Source organism: Schistocerca serialis, chromosome 1, assembly GCF_023864345.2.
Source record: "Schistocerca serialis cubense isolate TAMUIC-IGC-003099 chromosome 1, iqSchSeri2.2, whole genome shotgun sequence".
NCBI lineage: Eukaryota > Metazoa > Arthropoda > Insecta > Orthoptera > Acrididae > Schistocerca > Schistocerca serialis.
Window position 1 is genome coordinate 1,048,573,328 of NC_064638.1, and position 21,254 is coordinate 1,048,594,581.

Here is a 21,254-nt window from a genome sequence, read left to right on the forward strand (position 1 = left end):
TGTCGAGTGCCTCTGTGTAGCGGCGCCTCCGACGTCAGCAGCGTTTCGCCCCTCCCCCGCCGCAGGCCACGGTCGACTCAGCCCTGTCCCAAGTTCAGGTGGCCCAACCCACCCCACAGACTGGGGGAAATCTGCCAAACTGACGGCACGGAAAGTTTGCTTCCAGTTTCGCCGAAGACAGCAGTGGCCACTACCACGCCCCTTCGTAATCGAAAGTGAATGGTAACTCGTTTCATACGAATTGCAGGAGCTGGACAGAACGAGACACCTGCATGAATCGTCATGGGAATCGGTACTTGTAAACACCGGATGTCATTCAGTGGAATTTTAATACCATTCATGCAAACGAAAGCGTTCTAATTCCTTGAGTGGTACTGGATAAGACTGAAGAGTTCTTAATGTTTCTGCGGTACAGGCCATGGAGCCCAGTAAAGACGAGTTACTCCATCCTCATACTCAAGCTTTCTTGGGCATTTCCAAATGCCCTCTGGATTGAATGTTCACCTACAATAGTTCATATACTGTATAAGATTCCTTTTCTTTCTCGGTAGGACCATAAGACCCTCTAAGAAGCATGAGTTAACCGCTAAAATCGTTAAAGTATGCAACCGTGTTGAAAGCTGGAAGGAAAGAGTCTGAATGCAAGTCTCCCCTGAAGTTCTCCCTGCATAAACACGTACTGCAGCGGAATGTAATGAGAGAATAAACTGCTCAGAAAGCATTACGTTTGCCATTTTGGACGACTGAGGATTTGCTCCACTTGTAGTACTCAACCCCCCCCCCCTTTTTTTTTTTAAATTCATATGAGTCCTCTGAGGTTACGAATTTCAATGTGAATGTTTTTTATGCAGTTTCAGTTGCATTTTTGTTGTTGACATTTTTTTTCACGACTTTTATGAAATTCAGCTATCACTTTCGTGATTACTATCTTCATATTACACCTTCTTTAACTCCTCCTTGTCTCTGTGCGTAAGCTTAGTTTTTCTTACAATTGTGTTTAGCAGAGTTTTACAAGCTGTTAGGTAACTGCATACGTAAGCCCTAGGTACTGTCAGCAGAACTGCAAAATGTTGGCTCCGATGCAGAACAAAAGTGCACATCGACAATGTACGCCTCCAAAACGTTGGAAGTTTACTGCACAAAGATACCAACAGAATTGTACATGTGTTACAGAATTACTGTACGGTGAGAACATTTATAGAGCTATAGGAAACCAAAAGAAATAATACAGACTCAAGAATGTATGTTTGTAAATGTGATGTGTATGTGTATGTGTAAATGTATCTGCTGAACCACTTCATCGCAACCAAAAGTGGTATAATCACCTCTTATCTAGAAAGAAGCGCTGTGTGACTAATAACCACCAACGTTTCACAGGGGTGGGGGTGAAGACGGATTGACAGATACATAAATTAGTAACTTCTGGAACAATTACAGTCAAATTTTGGGTACATAAGGAGCAGCCGTCGACACCCACAAACACTTTGCCATGAAGGTACTGACCGTCTTGTCTCACAAAGTTAAAAGTTTTACAGTTATGGCAATTACTTTCGAAATTATAAATAGTTTACTTTTTCCATCTGCCTCGTTTTCTTTTGATAGCCCCTTATGTATTAATTTATACACTTACTTTAGCGAGTCCAAAAAGCTGTTCAGGATAGTTTGGCATTAACTTCCTTCGACTAGCTTAATCTTAAAATATTTTCCGTCTGCACATTCTTATCGTTGCTAGAAGAATTATTGGTTCTGAGAGTATCAGTTCGTAAGACTTATCTTTACTGCGGACAATTAATTTGTCACTTTGTATGTACAAAGATTGCCAACAGAACATCACGAACAGGAAGAGACATGGACCTATATTTTTAACAGCAGGAAACTGTCTTTGTTCTTAGAATTTAGAGAACGCCTTTCGCTAAATGTGTAGCTCCTATTGCCTACAGCAGAAATTTTAAGTAAAAACGGTTGACTTCAGTTTTGTTAAAATCACTCTTTAGTATTAATTTGCTTCACTTAACGTATACGACAAATACACACAAAGAAATTATTAAGGATGTTATTTAATATTCAGTCATTGAAGGGACCATATACCTAGAAACAAAGATGCAAGAACAACAACGTTGACATCCACGCTATTTGGCAGCCTACTGTAGTGCGTGCAGATAATTAAAGGTGAAAGCGGACTGGAATTTTTATGGGACACGTCTTCTTGCACCACTCAGCGATCTTCCGGCGCTCCACAGTGGGAAAACATTGTGCAAATGCTCGATCGGCACGTCATTCCACAGACTGGCTGAACAAATCATCAACTAATGGTTAACGTACTCTGTCAGCATAGCGTGGATTGTGAAAGTGCAGTAATTGGCTAAATTTACATCACGTTACATCACACAAATGATGAATCTAATTTTTTTAGGACTGTTAAAGGGACGCGAACATCCTCTCCCTCCCCCTTCACCATACACACACACACACACACACACACACACACACACACACACACACACACACACACACACACACACACACATACGCACAGGCAATTCATCAGTTGTTCAAATGGCTGGGATTCCATAGTCATTTTCATGTGCAACAAGCGGAAAATTTCCGCGATAAGTGGAATTTTGTAAAAGCTTCTATTGCGTCAGCACAGGCTATTTACTACGTAAGTGCTAGCAATTCACCAGCATTAAGTCAACGAGTCGTCTTCTAAACGTGGGAGTTTGATCCACAAAAATCATATACAAACTGCAAAAGTCATTAAATTCGGGAATTACGGCAGATTGTAGTTTTGGAAGCGCCGGATACAGTACAAACGATTTCTTATTTAGTTTAGTATTTGGTCTGAAATAACCCATCTACACCTACACTCCGATGGAGGATCTTTCGTTACAATGATTATTCTTTCGCCCCCCACTCATCTGCCCTGTTCATTCGCAAGTGTTGCGTTGTAAGAGCGACTGACGCCAAGCGTCCGTAAAGGGCCAGGTATTTCTGATTAGTTTCCATAATACTCTACTTGCTGCCTTATCTGTGTGACCGTCATTTACTATTTATCACATCTGAGACTGGTGTTCATTCCTGTTAGTTCTAATCGCAGTTTTTTTAAAATATTAACACAGAATTACGAGACTGCCAGTTTTCCACCGCAACAAAATTGTAAAGGACTTACCCCTTTGCTAATAAATGTAGATTGTCAAAAACTTATGTAGGATTTTTTTCCCAAGCTATTGTTTTCAAAGTTGTTTTCCAAACACTCTTGGGTTCGAATGGCTCTGAGCACTATGCGACTTAACTTCCGAGGTCATCAGTCGCCTAGAACTTAGAACTACTTAAACCTAACTAACCTAAGGACATCACACACATCCATGCCCGAGGCAGGATTCGAACCTGAGACCGTAGCGGTCGCCCGGTTCCAGACTGCAGCGCCTAGAACCGCACTGCCACTCCGGCCGGCTTCCAAACACTCTTGCTAGATCAGATGTGATACAGGAAATGTTCTGAGATGAATGATCCAAAGAAAGTTTCTTACCCTAAACTGTAACTTCAGAAGTAATTTCTGAACTGTGAGGAGCGTGTGAGCAAAAGGTATGTACTAACCGTGCTGATAATCTTAAAAGATACATTCAGCCTTAACCAAATGTTTTGCTATAGGAGAACCTCAGCAGAAGCCACTGGTATAAATTAATGATCATTGACGGTACAGTATACTAAGTTGCTGACATATTTTAGCAATGCTAAGTGTACACTATACACATAAATGATCTGGCCAACAGGGTAAGCAGCAGTTTGCTGTTGCTTGTTGTTGATGCTGTGGCGTATGAAAAGGTGCCGTCGTTGAGTGACTGTAGCAAGATAAAAGATGACTTAGACAAAATGTCTAGTTGGAGTGATGAATGGCAGCTAGCTCTAAATGTAGAAAAGTGAAAGCTAATGCAGATGAGTCGGAAAAAACTAACATATAATGTTCGAAAACTGCTCTAGTGGTGTGCTTACTGAAATATCTCGATGTAACGTTGCAAATCAGTATGAGATGGAATGAACATGTAGGAACTGCAGTAGGGAAGGTGAATCGTCGACTTCGGTTTATTGGGGAAATTTCAGGGAAGTATCGTTCATCCGTAAAGGAGACCGCTTGCAGGGCACTATAGCGACCCATTGCTGAGTACTATTCGAGTGTTTGGGACTCGCACCAGGTCTGATTAAGGGAAAACACGGAAGAAATTTAGAGACGAGGTGGTAGATTTAGTTAAGTTGGAACAATATGCAAGTATTACGGAGATGCTTCGGGAACTTAAATGGAAATCATTGGAGGGAAGGCGACGTTCTTTTCGAGGAGCACTATTAAGATAATTGAGAGATTCGATAGTTGAAGCTGACTGCAGAACTATTCTACTGCTGCCAACGTACATTCCGCGTAAGGACCATGAAAATAAGATCAGCGAGATTAGGGCTCATACGGAAGCATATAGACAGTCGATTCTCTCTCGCTTTATGTGCGAGTGGAATAGGAAAGGAAATGACTAGCAGTGGTACAGCGTACCCTACGCCTCGCACCATAAGGTGCCTGTGGAGTAAGGTAATACATGTTCTCTGAGATGTTTCACGAAACTAATGGCTTTTAGCATCTACATCTACATACAGAGTCGTTACTTGTGCAATCCACTGAACGCTTAGTTTAAATGTAGCGCATGTGAGGGCGTTTGTTGTATAACTTTTTCGAGACATCAGTATCCTGACTTCTTTGATGTGGCCCGCCACAAATTCCTCTCCTGCGCCAACTTCTTCGTCTCCGAATAGCACTTGCAATCTACGCGTTCAGTTCTTTGCTGTCCGCCCCGGTAGCTGAGTGGTCAACGTGACGGATTGCCGTTCTACGGGCCCGGTTTCGATTCCCGGCTGGGCCGGAAATTTTCTACGCTCAGGGACTGTGTGTTGTGTTGTTTTCATCATCATTTCATCCCCCTCCTGCACGCAGGTCGCCCAATGTGGCGTCGACTGTAATAAGACCTGCACCAAGGCGGCCGGACCTGCCCCCAATGGGCCTCCCGGCCAATGACTTCAAACGCTCATTTCCATTTCAGTTCTTTGCTGTATATATTCCAATACGTCTTTCTCAACAGTTCTTACTCTCTACACCTCCTACAAGTAGCATTGAAGTTATTCCCTGATGTCTTAACAGATGCCATTTCACCCTGTCCCTACTTCTTGTTAGTGTTTTCCACATATTGTTTTCCTCTCCGATTATGCGCAGAACCTCCTCATTCCTCACCTTATCAGTGCACCTGATTTTCAACATTCGCATGTTGTACCACAACTCAAATGCTCCGGTTCTCTTCTGTTCCGGTTTTCCTACAGTCCATGTTTCACTACCATACAGTGCTGTACTCCAGAAGTAAATTCTCAGAATTTTCTTCTTCGAATTAAGGACTATGTTTGATACTAGTAGACATATCTTGTTGAAGAGCTAGTCTGCTTTTGATGCCCTCCTTGCTCCGCCCGTCATTGGTTATTTTACTGGCCAGGTAGCAGAATCCGTAACTTCATATACTTCGTGACCATCAATCATAATGTTAGGTTTCTCGCTGTTCTCATTTCTGCTACTTCTCATTGTGTAACTACAATAGGTATAGACAGAGAATGGCCACGCAGTCAACCTTATTTGTTTTTCCCATTATTTTGCGTAACATGGAGAAAGTCATTTTTTTTCTGTACAGTCTCGCCGCTCCTTCGTTCATGGTGCAGAAATTTCTCCGCAGCGTGCATGTTACTCTCCACGAATAATAGCGGTTAGTCGTGTTCTGCGCCTGTTTATGACCAAGTGCATGCACTGATGAATTATTCCGATCCAGCCCACGTACGTCCTAGTCTAGTGCGGATTCCTCTTTTCTCCGATAGTTCTTCACCGTCAGATGTTTATCACGCATAGCTCGCGGTTATTATGTGTTTTAACTGTCCAAGTGAATCATGTGCTGTGCTTCATTAACTTCTAACGATGTCAAATTTCCAGAAACATTGCACTGTACTAGAAACTACGTGATCAGGACAGCTGAGAATATATCTCCACTGAGGATACAGTATGGTAAGAGGAGTCTCTTAAGGAACGAAGTGTCAACATCGAAACAAAAGTCGAAGAAGTAGTTTTTTTTTTTTCTCTGCTACTGCATGATACAGAAGGTGCATGTTACACGATTCGCTTTCAAACTGTAGCCTCTCCCGCAGGTGTACGAGGAGCTGGGCACCGGCTTCATCACCAAGCGCGCCATGTTTGAGCTGCTGAAGCGCTGCATCGTCGCTCCGCCAATCGGAGAGGAGCTGGACGACACCGTCGAGGTGAGCACACGCCAGTCTCGCCAGGGCTCTGTCGATCTCGGAAATTGGAATTCGATTCGCTTCGAGAGGAAGAAATAAGAGATCGGCACGATACAGTGCAAATATAACCAAAGTAGGTTCTTATTTGAGTTGAAAATACAAATAACCTTGATTTTCCCGCTACGCATTAGAACCCTTATTCCTTCATCAGGTAGATTTATTTAAATGAACAAGATGTACACAGCTGATACACAGGGTGACTCAGCTAAAACTTGCACCGCAAATATTGCAGAAATGGAAAGTTCTATTGATGTGTGGTTTAGACAGAATGGATTGGTAGTCAACGACTCGTATTGTTAGACAATAAATAGAGTGTAACAGTACCTGGAAAGTGTGTTTTCGTGCAAAAGTACTCTTTCTTAAATGCAACAATGTCTACTGACACTAACAAACTAAAAGTAGGGGAAATTAGATAGTCAGTTGTGTAAGTTGCAGGATTCTAGTGCAAGACGTTTACGAGATACTGTATTTTGCAATGTTTCCATACCGACACTTGTTTGTGCCATTCAGTCTGCGTAGTTGCTACGTACGATGTCAAGTTTGCTTACAGCGTGCTTTTGTGTTCCTTGAGTACATTGCGACTTGCTAGTCAGTGTGGACAGTCCAAGCAGAAGAACTTTAGTGGAGGATAGGATATACCGAGGCAGAAAACGCCGAACGCTTTTGGTGTATGGAGAATAGAAAGAATGCAGTTCGTTCTTGTATGGTGTATACGGCAAGGTATTCCAATAGACATTGGCAGTTGTTTATCAGCCTCATCAACCAGTTACGTGAAAGTGGTAGTGGAGCATCTAGCAAACAAGTGACGATAGAAGTAGGGGAAATCAATGTTCTTGCTGCTGTTGCAGCTGATCCGCTCTTAGCTCCCGCGCAATCGGACTAGGAAGTGGTATGAATCAACCAAGTGTCCTGCGCATTCTATATCACATCTCTCTACATTAAGAGCTGCATGTAAACAATTATGAAAACCATGTTAACTTCTGTGCACGGGTATTAGGACAAGATGTCATGTGTCTTGTTTAGTGATAAAGCCACATCTACTAATCGTGGCCAGGTAAACCACCGAAACTTGAACTATTGGTCTGTTGACAATTCCCGTTGGCTTCTTCAGTCGGAACTTCAGCTGCCACGAAAGCTGAACCGAATGGAACACCTTTGGATGAGATAGAACGTGTACTTAACTGCAGACCCCGCGTCCAGCATCACGTCCCTCTCTGATTTCGGTTGATGAAGAGGAATGGGCTACCATTCCTCCACAGACATCTTGTTGAATGTCCACAGCAGAAATCAAGCGGTCGTAAAGGCGAAGGGTGGACACACTCAATATTAATGTCTGCCGATAGGTGTCTGGATGCTTTTGTTCAGATGGTTCAAATGGCTGTGAGCAATATGGGACTCAACATCTGAGGTCATCAGTCCCCTAGAATTTAGAACTACTTAAACCTAACTAACCTAAGGACATCACACACATCCATACCCGAGGCAGGATTCGAACCTGCGACCGTAGCGGTCGCGCGGTTCCAGACTGAAGCGCCTAGAACCGCTCGGCCACAGCGGCCGGCTTTTTGTTCAGATAATGTACATATACTTTCTATTAATGGACCTTAGCTCTCATTAGCTCACAACACACAATCTTTGTTTAGTTCACTTTATAAAAACTGTATGCGATGTAAATACTATTAAAAAGCCTCCTGTGACCACTGAAAGGTGTTTACATTCATACACATAACTTGGAGCCATTCACTTAAGTATGAGGAGTCATAAAAATTTTCCGTTTGAGTGCGTTGCTGCAGTGTATATACAACCCAGCACGAGTCCGAGGCTGGTGTATAAGCACCAACGTATAGGCAAGGGGTTAGAGTGGTCTTCGAACGGAAATCTTTTCGATCGCTCCTTATAGTTGTCTACTGCTGTCAAACAGTGCTGTGCGTTGCCCAAGGAAAATCTCGTGTACAAATGGTTTGTCTTATCAATTTAAATAAATCCACCTGATAGGAGTGCTTTGTTGTGAGTGATTATAAATATTTGCAGATTTGCAGGGTTTCAATTAATATTCGTAAGTCATGATTGGGCCAAATTAAAATATTTTTATTTAATGTGTTCTTACTTCCTAATGCGAACTTCCCTATCGAACTGTGAAAATGTAAGAGAGTGCTGGTTTAAGTGTGTGAGGTGAGAGCAAACTTTCTGATAGTGGTCATCAATTAGCCACAGCAATCTTGACATTTGTGATGACTCCGCTCCAAATCTGGTTTGGAAAAAAAAAAAAAAAAAAAAGAGAATCTGGGAACGCCGTGAATCTAGTGTCTGATGTGCATTGGTATTTAAAACCTGCTAAGGGGAAATGAACGAATGCTACAGAGCAGAGGGCCACATTTCGCATGTTTGTAATTGAGAAGTTGTTTGTGCATTTGGACGTAGCTTACAATAAAGTGTCTTATTAGTACCTTAAACCTATCCAAGATAAAAATCTGGACGTGAAAAGTTATCAAACAGACGTTTACTAAAAGCCATCCATACACCTACCTCCAACCACAGGTTACGTGCTCTTAACAGCATCTACAAGCGGTGAAAGGTAGTTAAGAAGCCGAATCAGCAGCTACTTCTCAATAGACAATAACATATCGATAACTTAATATCCTCCCTACCATGTGAACAAACAGGTATAAGTTTGTAATACAAAGCAGTGGATGGCAGAATGCTAACAAGTTTTACTTACAATTAAAAAAAGTCTTTTGAATGCCGCAACCCAGTTTGGCTATATACTTCGAGCTAAACTATACATCAATCTGTTACCACGGCAAAGAGATCCATATATAAGCAGAAAAATAAATTAACAAGACAGCGGACTTGACCAAATCGACATTCAGAAAACATTTTTCTAAAACAATCACACCTAGATCATTATCGCTGGCAAGCATTAAATTTTGTTCTGAGCACGGAAACGGACAGATTGCACATTGGCACATATGACTGACTACTTGTTCTTGGTTGCTCTCGTACTTGCTATCTTCTGATGTGAATGTCCATGACTTAAGCGAGGCTTTAACCGATGACTTAACCTTGCCGACACCAGTTATCATGCCGTTAAGGAACCTCCGAACACAGCAGCTCTCATTGTAAGCAGCCGGAAGATGTAAGCCTAGGGTTCCGCAGCCGTTTCATGGTCAATAAATATTGTTACAGTCAACATTAGACACGGCAGATTATAACAAATGAATGGAGGACCTCTGAGTGAGCCCTTTTATACGAAACTTTGGGGGGGGGGGGGGGGGGCAATGTGAATAGCAGTAATTCACCGACCTACAGTGTAGTGAAAGAACTGGCTCCGAAGCCAGCCACACAGATTCGTACATTAAGAACACCACTCATTTTGTAGCACTTTCTTTGAAAAAAGGTGTATCTCGGCACCCTCGACGTGATGTCTTTGCTCACGAATGTGCCATTGTCAGACACTGCGCACGTCTTAGAGGAAAGCATAACACCAATGTCTGGGAACAAGTACGCCACCGTTTAGCGACCAACTATTTCAGGTGGAAAGGGGAGTTCTGTGAACAGACAGACGGTGTAGCTATGGATTCCCCCCTCTCTCCTATTGCAGTAGACATCTTCATGGATGTATATGAAAAACAGCACTCCACCCCGCACCATTATGCCCAGAATGTTGGCTCTGATATGTTGACACCTTCGTTATCTGGCCACATGGAGAAGAAGAGCTATAGAAGTTTCACCAACACTTCAAGCAGCAACACCCAGTTCATTACGAAGGTAGAAGAGAATGGGATGTTGCCTTTGCTCGACGTGAAAGTTTACCGAAAGCCTAATGCTAAACTTTGCCACAGAGGATATAGAATGCCCTCCAGTACGGACGAGTACCTACAGGCCTCCTCCCACCATCCCCCCACGCAGTAAAAATCCGCCCTGCACGCTTTAACCAAGAGGTCCCACAAGATTAGCGATGAAGAACATCCGAAGGCTGAACTACAAAATCTCAGGTGCATTTTTGGAATCAATTGTTGTGGGATGATAGATAAAACTATGGCAGAAAGGTATGAAGGAAGTAGGGAAGTCCAAAAGGAAACACGTAACATCGTCCTACTACCATATGTGTAAGGAGTCACTGAATTTGGGGGCAAAATTCTCCGCCGGGTGGGTATCATGCCGATCTTTCGAAGCAACAGTCAATAAAATATGTTCTTGGGTCAACGAAAGATGCAGTTGTCAAGTTACTAGCTGGTGGATATATGCGGTTGCAGGCTTTCTCGGCGTATTTCAGCTATGAAATCTTCACAAGTTATCAGCCGAGTGGCGTCGTCTTCTAGTCTCAACGTTTCAATGGATTGCGTATCCATCAGCTTCAGGCGAAGATGATGGATGCTCAGTCCATTGAAACGTTGCGACTAGAAGACGACGCCACTTGGCTGATAACTCGTGAAGGTTTCACAGCTACTAGCTGGTGGAGCTTACGAAATCGGGTGCGAGTGTGGACAGGCGTATGCAGGCGAGACGGTGCGACTTTTCAGCACACGGTTATATGAACGTGGAAGAAATATCCGACTAAGACAACACACCATGTGAGCGGTTGCAGAACACCAGCACGAATGCGGTAAACAGAGAGATTTGCGAGACGCCTGCATACTAATGAGACAGATTCCTATCCTCAGGAGGAAGCTTAGGGAGGTGGTAGAAACAGCCAAATGACACGTCAGCATGAATAGAGAAGACGGTTACAGGCTTCCGCGTCTTGGTTGCCAGCAGTAACAGCGCTGCGGAACGGCAGCTCACGCGAACACACACACACACACACACACACACACACACACACACACACTCTCTACGCAAACGACACACCACGCTTCTACTCACTCTCTGTCTTTCTCATCGTCTGTATACCCGCTACGCGCCTCACCTATATGTCATCTCCATAGTTTCCATAGCTAACAGATACCTGTCTGTTAACCAACACCCCTCAACCCTATGGAACATATTCTCTCCTCCTACAATACTTCTCAAGCAGTGCAGATCCTTCAGATTCTAAGTGAAAAGACAGTGCTCCAGTGCTTCTTCATAGAGCATCCCCAAGTAGCAATTGTGTTTTTGAACTTTTTATATTTTTCTTCTTAATTTGAAATGAAAGTAGTTATCATTTTTTTTTCCTCTCTGTTATATTTTCAAGAATGCTCTTGGATGAAGAGCAGAGTATTGTACCACTGACAGTGTTATCCCTCACCCATATGGAGGCGAGGAGTATGCGGTAATAAAAATATCTCATTCATCAGTTATCAAAAACATCCTGAGGAAGGCCATTCGCATCAGTGGCTGAAATGTACGAGAATTTTACTCATTGACAGTGTGTCACATATCCATATCCTGTCTTGGTGCTTAGAAAAAAATGTTCAAATGTGTGTGAAATCTTATGGGACTTAACTCAAAAATGGTTCAAATGGCTCTGAGCACTATGGGACTCAACTGCTGTGGTCATAAGTCCCCTAGAACTTAGGTTAGTTAGGTTTAAGTAGTTCTAAGGACATCACACACATCCATGCCCGAGGCAGGATTCGAACCTGCAACCGTAGCGGTCGCGCGGTTCCTGATTGTAGCGCCTAGAACCGCTCGACCACTCCGGCCGGCTGGGACTTAACTGCTATGGTCATCAGTCTCTAAGCTTACACGCTACTTATCCTAAGGACAAATACGCACACCCATGCCTGAGGGAGGACTCGAACGTCCGCCGGGACCAGCCGCACAGTCCATTACTGCAGCGCCTATAACCGCTCGGCTAATCCCGCGCGGTCTTGGTGCTTAGATTTCAACTGTTGCGTACGACTAGGTGGCGTTTGGCGTTGAACGAAGAGGTTCTAAGTCCAAGTTGGCAGTCTGGCTGCAGCTGGTTGTTCTGTACCTTGGCGGTGCAGGACGCTCATGGTACGAAGCCACTGGAGGCGTGTCTTAGTGGGCGTTCTCCGTTGGGTCCGCCGGATCCCGCACGACCATTATCGGCGTCTGACGGAAACTTGCAGTTTCGTTGCCAACTTTGACACCCATGGGGTGGCATCAATACATGACACCACATCCACAGTGAAAGTCTTCCCTTATCTGGGGGTACTTCCAATGGCCTTTGTGTCTGGAGGGAAGTCAGATCAAGGTGAACACTGTTGATGGCCAAACAGTGGTTGAGCTTCAATACTCTCAACCTTCAATCACTTTTGATCAGCAGCGACTTCTTGACGAATACTTGGAGGTGCAGTGCTACTCGAATTATCCTGTCATTGGCTGCCTCCAAATTGCCATGACAGCGCAATGTCATGAATTGCTCTGCAACCCGAGTGCAGACCTTAGACGTGTGGCAATAAACATCAGTTTACATTGTCTTACGAAAATTCATTAAAGGGTACTTCCGCACGTGACAAGATGTGCAAATTCTGGAAGTTCCTGGGAAAGAATTGCTAACATTCCCTCCGTTTGGACTGACGTAGTAGTTTAGCCGGAAGTTTGGTGTGTTTGCAGGACATGGTGCTACTGGTGATGAACAAGATGGACCTGGACCGCGACGGAAAGATCTCGTTCGAGGACTTCCACGAGTCTGTGACGCAGGACCCGCTGATGATGCAGTGCCTGGGGCGCTGCCTACCCACACAGCGCGCCGCCTGCAAGTTCCTCATCACGCTGAGTCCCAAGATCTGCCGATACTAGGCGAGCGCTCTGGCGTCTGCTTGGCACACTGTCTTCAGCAGATTCTACCGCATGATGCCGGCCATAAATATAATTGAAATTTATTGGCTCGCTCATTTATATACTACTGGCCATTAAAATTGCTACACCAAGAAGAAATGCGGATGATAAACGGGTATTCATTGGACAAATATATTATACTAGAACTGACATGTGATTACATTTTCACGCAATTTGGATGCATTGATCCTGAGCAATCAGTACCCAGAACAACCACCTCTGGCCGTAATAATGGCCTTGATACGCCTGGGCATTAAGTCAAACAGAGCTTCGATGGCGTGTACAGCTACAGCTGCCCATGCAGCTTCAACACGATACCACAGTTCATCAAGAGTAGTGACTGGCGTATTGTGACAGGCCAGTTGCTCGGCCGTCATTTACCAGACGTTTTCAGTTGGTGAGACATCTGGAGAATGTGCTGGCCAGGGCAGCAGTCGAACATTTTCTGTATCCAGAAAGGCCCGTACAAGACCTGCAACATGAGGTCGTGCATTATCCTGCTGAAATGTAGGGTTTCGCAGGGATCGAATGAAGGGTAGAGCCACGGGTCGTAACACATCTGAAATGTAGCGTCCACTGTTCAAAGTGCCGTCAGTGCGAACAAGAGGTGACCGAGACGTGTAACCAATGGCACCCCATACCATCACGCCGGGTGATACGCCAGTATGGCGATGACGAATACACGCTTCAACGTGCGTTCACCGCGATGTCGCCAAACACGGATGCGACCATCATGATGCTGTAAAATGACGTTTTGCCATTCGTGCACCGAAGTTCGTCGTTGAGTACACCATCGCAGGCGCTCCTGTCTGTGATGCAGCGTCAAGGGTAACCGCAGCCATGGTTTCCGAGCTGATAGTCCATGCTGCTGCAAACGTCGTCGAACTGTTCTTGCAGATGGTTGTTGTCTTGCAAACGTCCCCATCTGTTGACTCATGGATCGAGCCATGCTGATAAGATGCCTGTCATCTCGACTGCTAGTGATACGAGGCCGTTGGAATCCAGCACGGCGTTCCTTATTACCCTCCTGAACCCACCGATTCCATATTCTGCTAACAGTCATTGGATCTCGACCAACGCGAGCAGCAATGTCGCGATACGATAAACCGCAAGCGCGATAGGCTACAATCCGACCTTTATCAAAGTCGGAAAGTGATGGTACGCATTTCTCCTCCTTACACGAGGCATCACAACAACGTTTCACCAGGCAACGCCGGTCAACTGCTGTTTGTGTATGAGAAATCGGTTGGAAACTTTCCTCATGTCAGCACGTTGTAGGTGTCGCCACCGGCGCCATCCTTGTGTGAATGCTCTGAAAAGCTAATAATTTGCATATCACAGCTTTTTTTTTCCTGTAGGTTAAATTTTGCGTCTGTAGCACGTCATCTTCGTGGTGTAGCAATTTTAATGACCAGTAGTGTACTTGGTATTGATATAATGGTAACGTTGTAAGCAGCAAATTATCTTTAAGTTAACTAAACTCACCCAGATAAACAGTTATCCCCTTAAAAGAGGACTCCGCCCGTTGTGGAAAGCTGTAGGTGGTGTAGACAGAACTGGTACCAGACGGTGATGTAGCGATCCATTGCTGACGTAAACTGAGGTGATTTGTTCAAATGGTTCAAATGGCTCTGAGCACTATGGGACTTAACATCTGTGGTCATCAGTCCCCTAGAACTTAGAACTACTTAAACCGAACTAACCTAAGGACATCACACACATCCATTCCCGAGGCAGGATTCGAACCTGCGACCGTAGCGGTCACGCGGTTCCAGACTGAAGCGGCTAGAACCGCACGGCCACACCGGTCGGCCAAACTGAGGTGACAGAAGTCATAGGACAACTCCTAATAGCGTGTCTGATTTACTTTTGCTCGGATTAGTGCAGCAGCTCAACGTGGCACGGAGCCAACAAGTCATTGGAAGTCCATCACTGGAAGTCCTCCGCAGAAATGTTGAGCCATGCTTCTGCCTCTGCAGCCGTCCATTCCTGCGGAAGTGTTGCCAGTGCAGGATTTTGTACCCCAACTGACGTCTCGATTGTGTTCCATAAATGTCTGATGGAATTCCTGATCTGGGCGGCCAGATCACCCATTCAAACTGTCCAGAATGTTCTTCAAACAAATCGCGAACAATTGTGTTCCTGTGACATAGCACGTTGTCATCCATAGGAATTCCATCGTTGTTTGGGAATATAAAATCGATGAATGGCTGCCAGTGGTCTCCGAGTAGCTGAACATAATCATTTTCAATCAATGACCAGTTCACTTGGACCGAAGGACACAGTCCATTGCATGTAAACACACCGCGCACCATTACGGAGACAACACCATCTTACATAATTCCTAATGACATCCGCAAACGCCGCTGCTCTCGGTCGTTAAGAGAAGGCCACTGTGTTGTCTGTGGTGAGAGTATTGCCTCAGATTTAGTATTCTACATCTACGTCTACATGGTTACTCTGCAATTCACACTTAAGTGCCTGGCAGAGGGTTCATCGAACCATTTTTACACATAGTCTTGACACTGTCGATCTTGAACTATTGTATTTTCTAACGATTTCCAAAATGGAATGTCACATTCGTCTACGTCCAGTTAACAATTTCGCGTTCAGGGTCTGTTAATTCCTGTCTTGCGACCACAATCACTTCAGAAACTTTTCTCACGTATTATCTGAGTACAAATAACAGCTCCGTCAATCCACTGTTTTTTTATACCTTGTGTAAGCTATGCTACATTAATCTGCATATGTGCATGTCGCCATCCCGTGAGTTTTGTCACCTCAGTAAGGCAGTGTGTATTTTCCAATCTTGTCTATGGAATCAGCATAGAGGGGTTGTCGAGGAGCCCTGACCACACTGTGAATAAAGTTGCCAGATTTGTTAGAGTGTCAATCTGCACTGTCCAAATATGTACAACGAATGGTGTAACACTCGCAGGTATTTAACACGGCGTAAGAACGGTGGTAGTATACAGATCATGACGGACAGAGATCGATGAGTAGTATCATGTCTAATCATGTCTACTCTGTAACAGGCAGTTGTCAACCTGACATCCAGCGGTAGTTTTCCGACCAAGCTTTTTGCCGAGAGAGTCAGTCGCAGAAATTTTGGCCCAGTGTGGCACTTACTCCAGTGCTAGCAGGGTCGGCATCAGTTGGATATTGCGGCATGCGACAGACAGAATACACTGCAGACGTCGCAATGTATTTCCCGTCCCTCTCTGCGCACACCCGTTCACACAGGCCCTTTTTTATTTATACACCGCTATAATAACGAGCTGCAAACAGCAGTGAAATGAAAATGAGAAAGACGGAAAAAATTAAGTAAACTGGACGTTATTTCCAACGTTATCGCCATAATTGTTAGTACCTGTATCCCACTGTGAGAAGAGACGGTCAATATCATCATGGAAAAAATGTTTGCTGTTGCTGGGACCATGATTGTACCCAGGCGTGCACCTACTCGTTAGAGGCAAATCGCATGGGGCGAAATGAGAACTGTATGTAAGATGTGTAAAGGTTTCGCAGCAAAACTTCTGCAGTGCAGTCGAAACAACCTTGACAACATGTGGGCCCACTGAAGTTTCGCAGAATTTTCCTTGGGAAGTCCTTACACAACTTTCATGCATTCCCAATCTCTCCCCATGCGATTTCCATATCTTTGGAGGCCTGAAGAAATACATTCGTGGCTGTTAATAGTTCTCGGACGAAGAGGTCCAGGTCTGGGTACAGTCATGGTTACGCAGGCAACCACTAATATTTTTTCCATGAAGGTGCTGATCGTCCCGTCCCACAGTGGCAAAAATTTTAACACTTATGGCGATTTATTTTGAAACGATAAACTGATTACTTTTTCTCCACCTGTCTCGCTTTCATTTGAGTCCTCCTTGTGTATTATAATAATTATTACTAGTGTTATTGTCGAATCTAATTGTAATTTACAACTGTAGATATTGTACACGTTATACAAAATTTTAAGAAAATGTCTTGGTTTCTGTAAATACGACAAAAAATCAGTGGTAACCACAAAAGAAAGCAATTGATACTATAGTTAATATGGTGCTACGACTATAAAACCAGCAGGCCTTCATCTGCTTGCCTCATCTGTAGACAGCGTTTAATTGCATATGTGGGAATAAGAAGCAAACTTGGCCGAATTACAACTGAGCGCCTTTCAACAAATGAAATTCTTTGCAGTTGTCGTCAGCCTGTAGGCAGCCCAACCGCATAGTCATGTGATCTGGTGGTTGAACATTGGGACTAATGCTGATTACCGACTGGGAACAGTTACTAGAAGGTTCAGTCTCAAATAAGAGGTGTAATGTCGTGCGCCCTTGACAAATTTGCTTTAGCACTTCCCAATGTGTGTCCTTGCTGACCCATGAGCTTCGTGGTAACACAGAACGATGTCCGCAGATGGTTGCATGAATGTGGTATCTCTGGAAAGCGTCTAATCAAGCGTGTATTTCAGATGGTTCCGTATGTGTACATTAACACAGACACCTGACAAGAAAATATAAAAAGTGGAGTACGAAGAGCGAATGTTCTGATTTCACAAGATGTCTTCTCCCATTATCATCGATAAGCAGACGTCCGCAACTGGCATACCTGTACATACATACATACATAAATACAAACTGTGCGTGTCTAACGCATCATTGTATGTTATCTACAGCTGATCGGCATAATATCTCTTATCTATTCAAGTTACTTGTGCTTTACTTATATCGAGACATTTAATTAATGCCTTTCAAATACGCTTTAAGCTGAACCTCTTTTTTCTTTGCAACTGGATTTTCATCTCTTGTTCTGCATACAGGATAAGTTTCATCACAACTGTCACACTTTTTCTTTTGTTTTTGGCAACCTGTACATATACGAAACAGACAATAAACAATTTAGAGAATAGCAGCTTTTAAAATGTCATGTTGGAGAAGAACGCTGAAGATTGGATTAGTAGAAAGAATAGTAAATGAAGAATCTCTGCATTGAAGTGCGGAGAAAAAGTTCACAACTTGACTAAAAGACGCGATCGATTGATAGGACAGATTCTGAGACATCAAGCAATCACCAGTTTGGTAGCGAAGAGAAGAGCGCGCGCGCGCACGTGTGTGTGTGTGTGTGTGTGTGTGTGTGTGTGTGTGTGTGTGTGTTGGGGGGGGGGGGGCGGAGGAGAGAGTAGGAGCAGGGGGGGCTATAAACCGTAGGAGGAGACCTAGGCTTGAATACAGTAAGAACGTTCTAATTGACGTGGAATGTAGTAGATATGCTGAAATGATTATGCTAGAATAGGATAGACTAACGTGGAGAGTTGCATCAAAGTAGTCTTCGGACTGAAAACAACATTTGGCAACCATTGTGGCTTCATGTTATACTCCGACAGCCGTCAGTTCTCTTACTGCTCTTGTCATTAAAAGTATCTTATATTTATTGAAACAACCTTCAAAATTTTGCTGGCATATGCATATCTATTTCTGCTGGATCTTCGTAGAATGTGCGTGATGTGCTTTGTTCTAGTCAGTTATAGTACTAACACAACTCCATACAAAATATCTAGCGTCTCACTATTCTTGGTTATTTTCTCCGTGACTGTGAAGTTAAATTACTAGGAACTGTAATGGCAATGGGTCAGGGACAGAGACTATATAATCATTTATAAGTACTATACCCGTTCGAAATGCAAATTTTTCGCGATTTGGCAAAATTAATTGATCCTATTAGAAACAACCCTGTATGTATTCTAGCCAACCTTGAGGTTAGTATTTGAAACACGGTTCTTCATCAATAGAGATCAAGCGAAGCTTCGGTGCGTTATTTCTCGCAACTGTATTCTCTAACCTTCTAACCGTCCCTCTCACGAAACTATTTTCACCAGTAGAAGGGAGCTATTGTTTTGCTCTAATGTAGTTATCTCTAACTGTCTAACAGGGTGGATCACGTGATCAAGACAAACTTCTTTTTCTGAAGAAACATTTTCTGCGTGTCATACTGCTATCGAGGGAGGCGGCGCAATGGCTAACACACTGCACTCTGATTTCAGAGCGTTCGTTTGCGACACTGACGTTCAGCTCAATAACTACGACATTGTATCGGTTCAATACCCTTGTTCCGTTATGTTTAAGGTTTAGAGGTGCTACCTGGAATCACAACAACTGCATTCAGTCTTTTCTCTAACTATATAAATGGCTAGATGAAAAAAAGTAAAGAGATGCTGTTTTTTGTTTACGTATAGTGGCGATACGTTTCGAGACCTCTGATTGAAACACACGAATCAACTGCACTGCAATGGAAGTTATGTTTATTAGCTAACCTTACTTTATTCATTTTATGACTTCTGTATTCAGAAACAAGTTTTTGCATGACAATCTTCGACACAGTGCATGCGGCATATGTGCGATAATGTTGCTGTCTTTTAAAATCTTAATTTAAGTTTGTGGCGTGTTGGACGTATTTGCGTCTCTCCATTCAGGTCCATATTACTCTACGTCTCCGCCTTCAGCTTGTTAGTTTGTGACCTAACAGTACACGTTCGATCATCCCAATAATTTATATTTACAACTTTTCTTTTCTGCGAAATCTATATTTTAATCTTGTGACAGCGACTATTAATAGTACTCATAATATTTTGGATGCCTCTGATATTTTCTTTTGTTATTTCATTTTGTTGTGTGTCACCGATTAAAGAATAATTTTTCTAAAAACAAAATTTCACAAGTGGTAGTGGTGGCGGGGGTGGTAGTGATAATGGTCGTGGTGGTTGGGGGGCAGTGAAAGACAACTGAGATAGACAAAGGCTGCAGCAATGCTGAATGAATCATTCTCTCATTTCCCTGAAGTCGTTTTGCAAGCTCAACAAAGGCTCAAATTCATTTACCTCTGCATTTTGCCGTGCACGTCTTGTGCGCGTCGCTGGGACAGATCACACCAAGAGAGGTGTTATACACACATACATTTACGACATGTCAAAAACTATTATATATATGTAGCCGTGCCAAAATAAACAATTTTTAACCGAAAATTATAGTTTCCTTTTTTTATTATAAAAAGAGTCATTACCGGTTTCGAACAGACAAGACCTTCGGATGGCAATAAACATCCTGTGTACTTTATTTCACATGTGGCTGATGGCGTAAAGTCGTTTCATATTGTGAGTTTTCTGGCGCTATCGTCTAAGCATTTATGAGTGAAGGTTCGAGAACTAGAAAGAAAGTTGTATCGGCAACCAACAACGAAATATAACACACAACGCTTAATGAGGGGCAAAAATTCTTATCTTTGCTACTTACGGGGAAAATTCCAAGTATTCTGAAAAATATATCTGGCATTGTAATGTTTATGTGACAATATGAGGAAAAAGTCTTTTTCATTCCACGTTTCGAAGTACGTTTGGCACAGAATATCTTACGCCATTGGACACTTTGACCGTCTGGTTACCTGGGTTTAAAATTAACCCTTGGTAGAGATAAAGCTTGGCAAAGCTTGTGTCTTGTCACTGATAGGACATGGGCGAAAACAAAACCATCGAAATATTAAACTCGAGTCACATAATTTCTGAGGGATGTGTTGTTCGACAGGATTTGCCCTTTTCTGCAGTTATCTCTCAACTTGAAATGAGACTCGAGTGCTGCACAGTCATGGACACCTGCACAGATTCAGATACTCGAAGTTTGTCCCTGATACGAGGGTCATTCAATAATTAAAGAGACAAATTGGTCTGGGGAAAAAATTGTTTGTAGGGCAAGTATGGTACTTTAGTGGCTTTAAGTTGGCATCACTGGGATGAGCCCTGATCAGCTGATGTATCAACATTGTTTTGTTTATAACATCAAACATACATTTCAAGATTGCGAGTCCGCTTGAAATGTCCACTTTAGTTGAACAACGTTCTGTTGTTCATTTTTTACTTGCTGAAGGCAAGAAACCAGTGAATATACACTGTAGAATGTCTAAAGTTTACGGTGCATGTTGTATGAGTCATGCAAATTTTTACAAGTGGGTAGAACAGTTCAAAAATGGTCGCGACTCAGTGATTAACGAACACCGTTCTGGCCGACCAGTTGCAGTTTCAACTCCCTCACTTGAAAGTTGCATTGATGACGTTATTCGTGCGGACCGCCGCGTGACTGTGGAAATGATAGCTGATAACGTTCAAG

At 43.4% G+C, this 21,254-nt stretch overlaps 2 protein-coding genes across 2 annotated transcripts in view; one reads left to right on the forward strand and one right to left on the reverse strand.

The window, feature by feature from the left end:
• LOC126455193 (calaxin-like) overlaps positions 1–13,062 on the forward strand; it is a 210,949-nt gene extending 197,887 nt beyond the window's left edge. The window contains exon 4 of the mRNA XM_050091155.1: positions 12,877–13,062. Coding sequence (XP_049947112.1) covers positions 12,877–13,062 — 186 coding nt within the window. The remainder of the gene's footprint in view (positions 1–12,876) is intronic.
• Positions 1–21,254, reverse strand: part of LOC126414911 (epidermal retinol dehydrogenase 2) — a 288,608-nt gene that overhangs the window by 260,380 nt on the left and 6,974 nt on the right. The window lies entirely within an intron of this gene.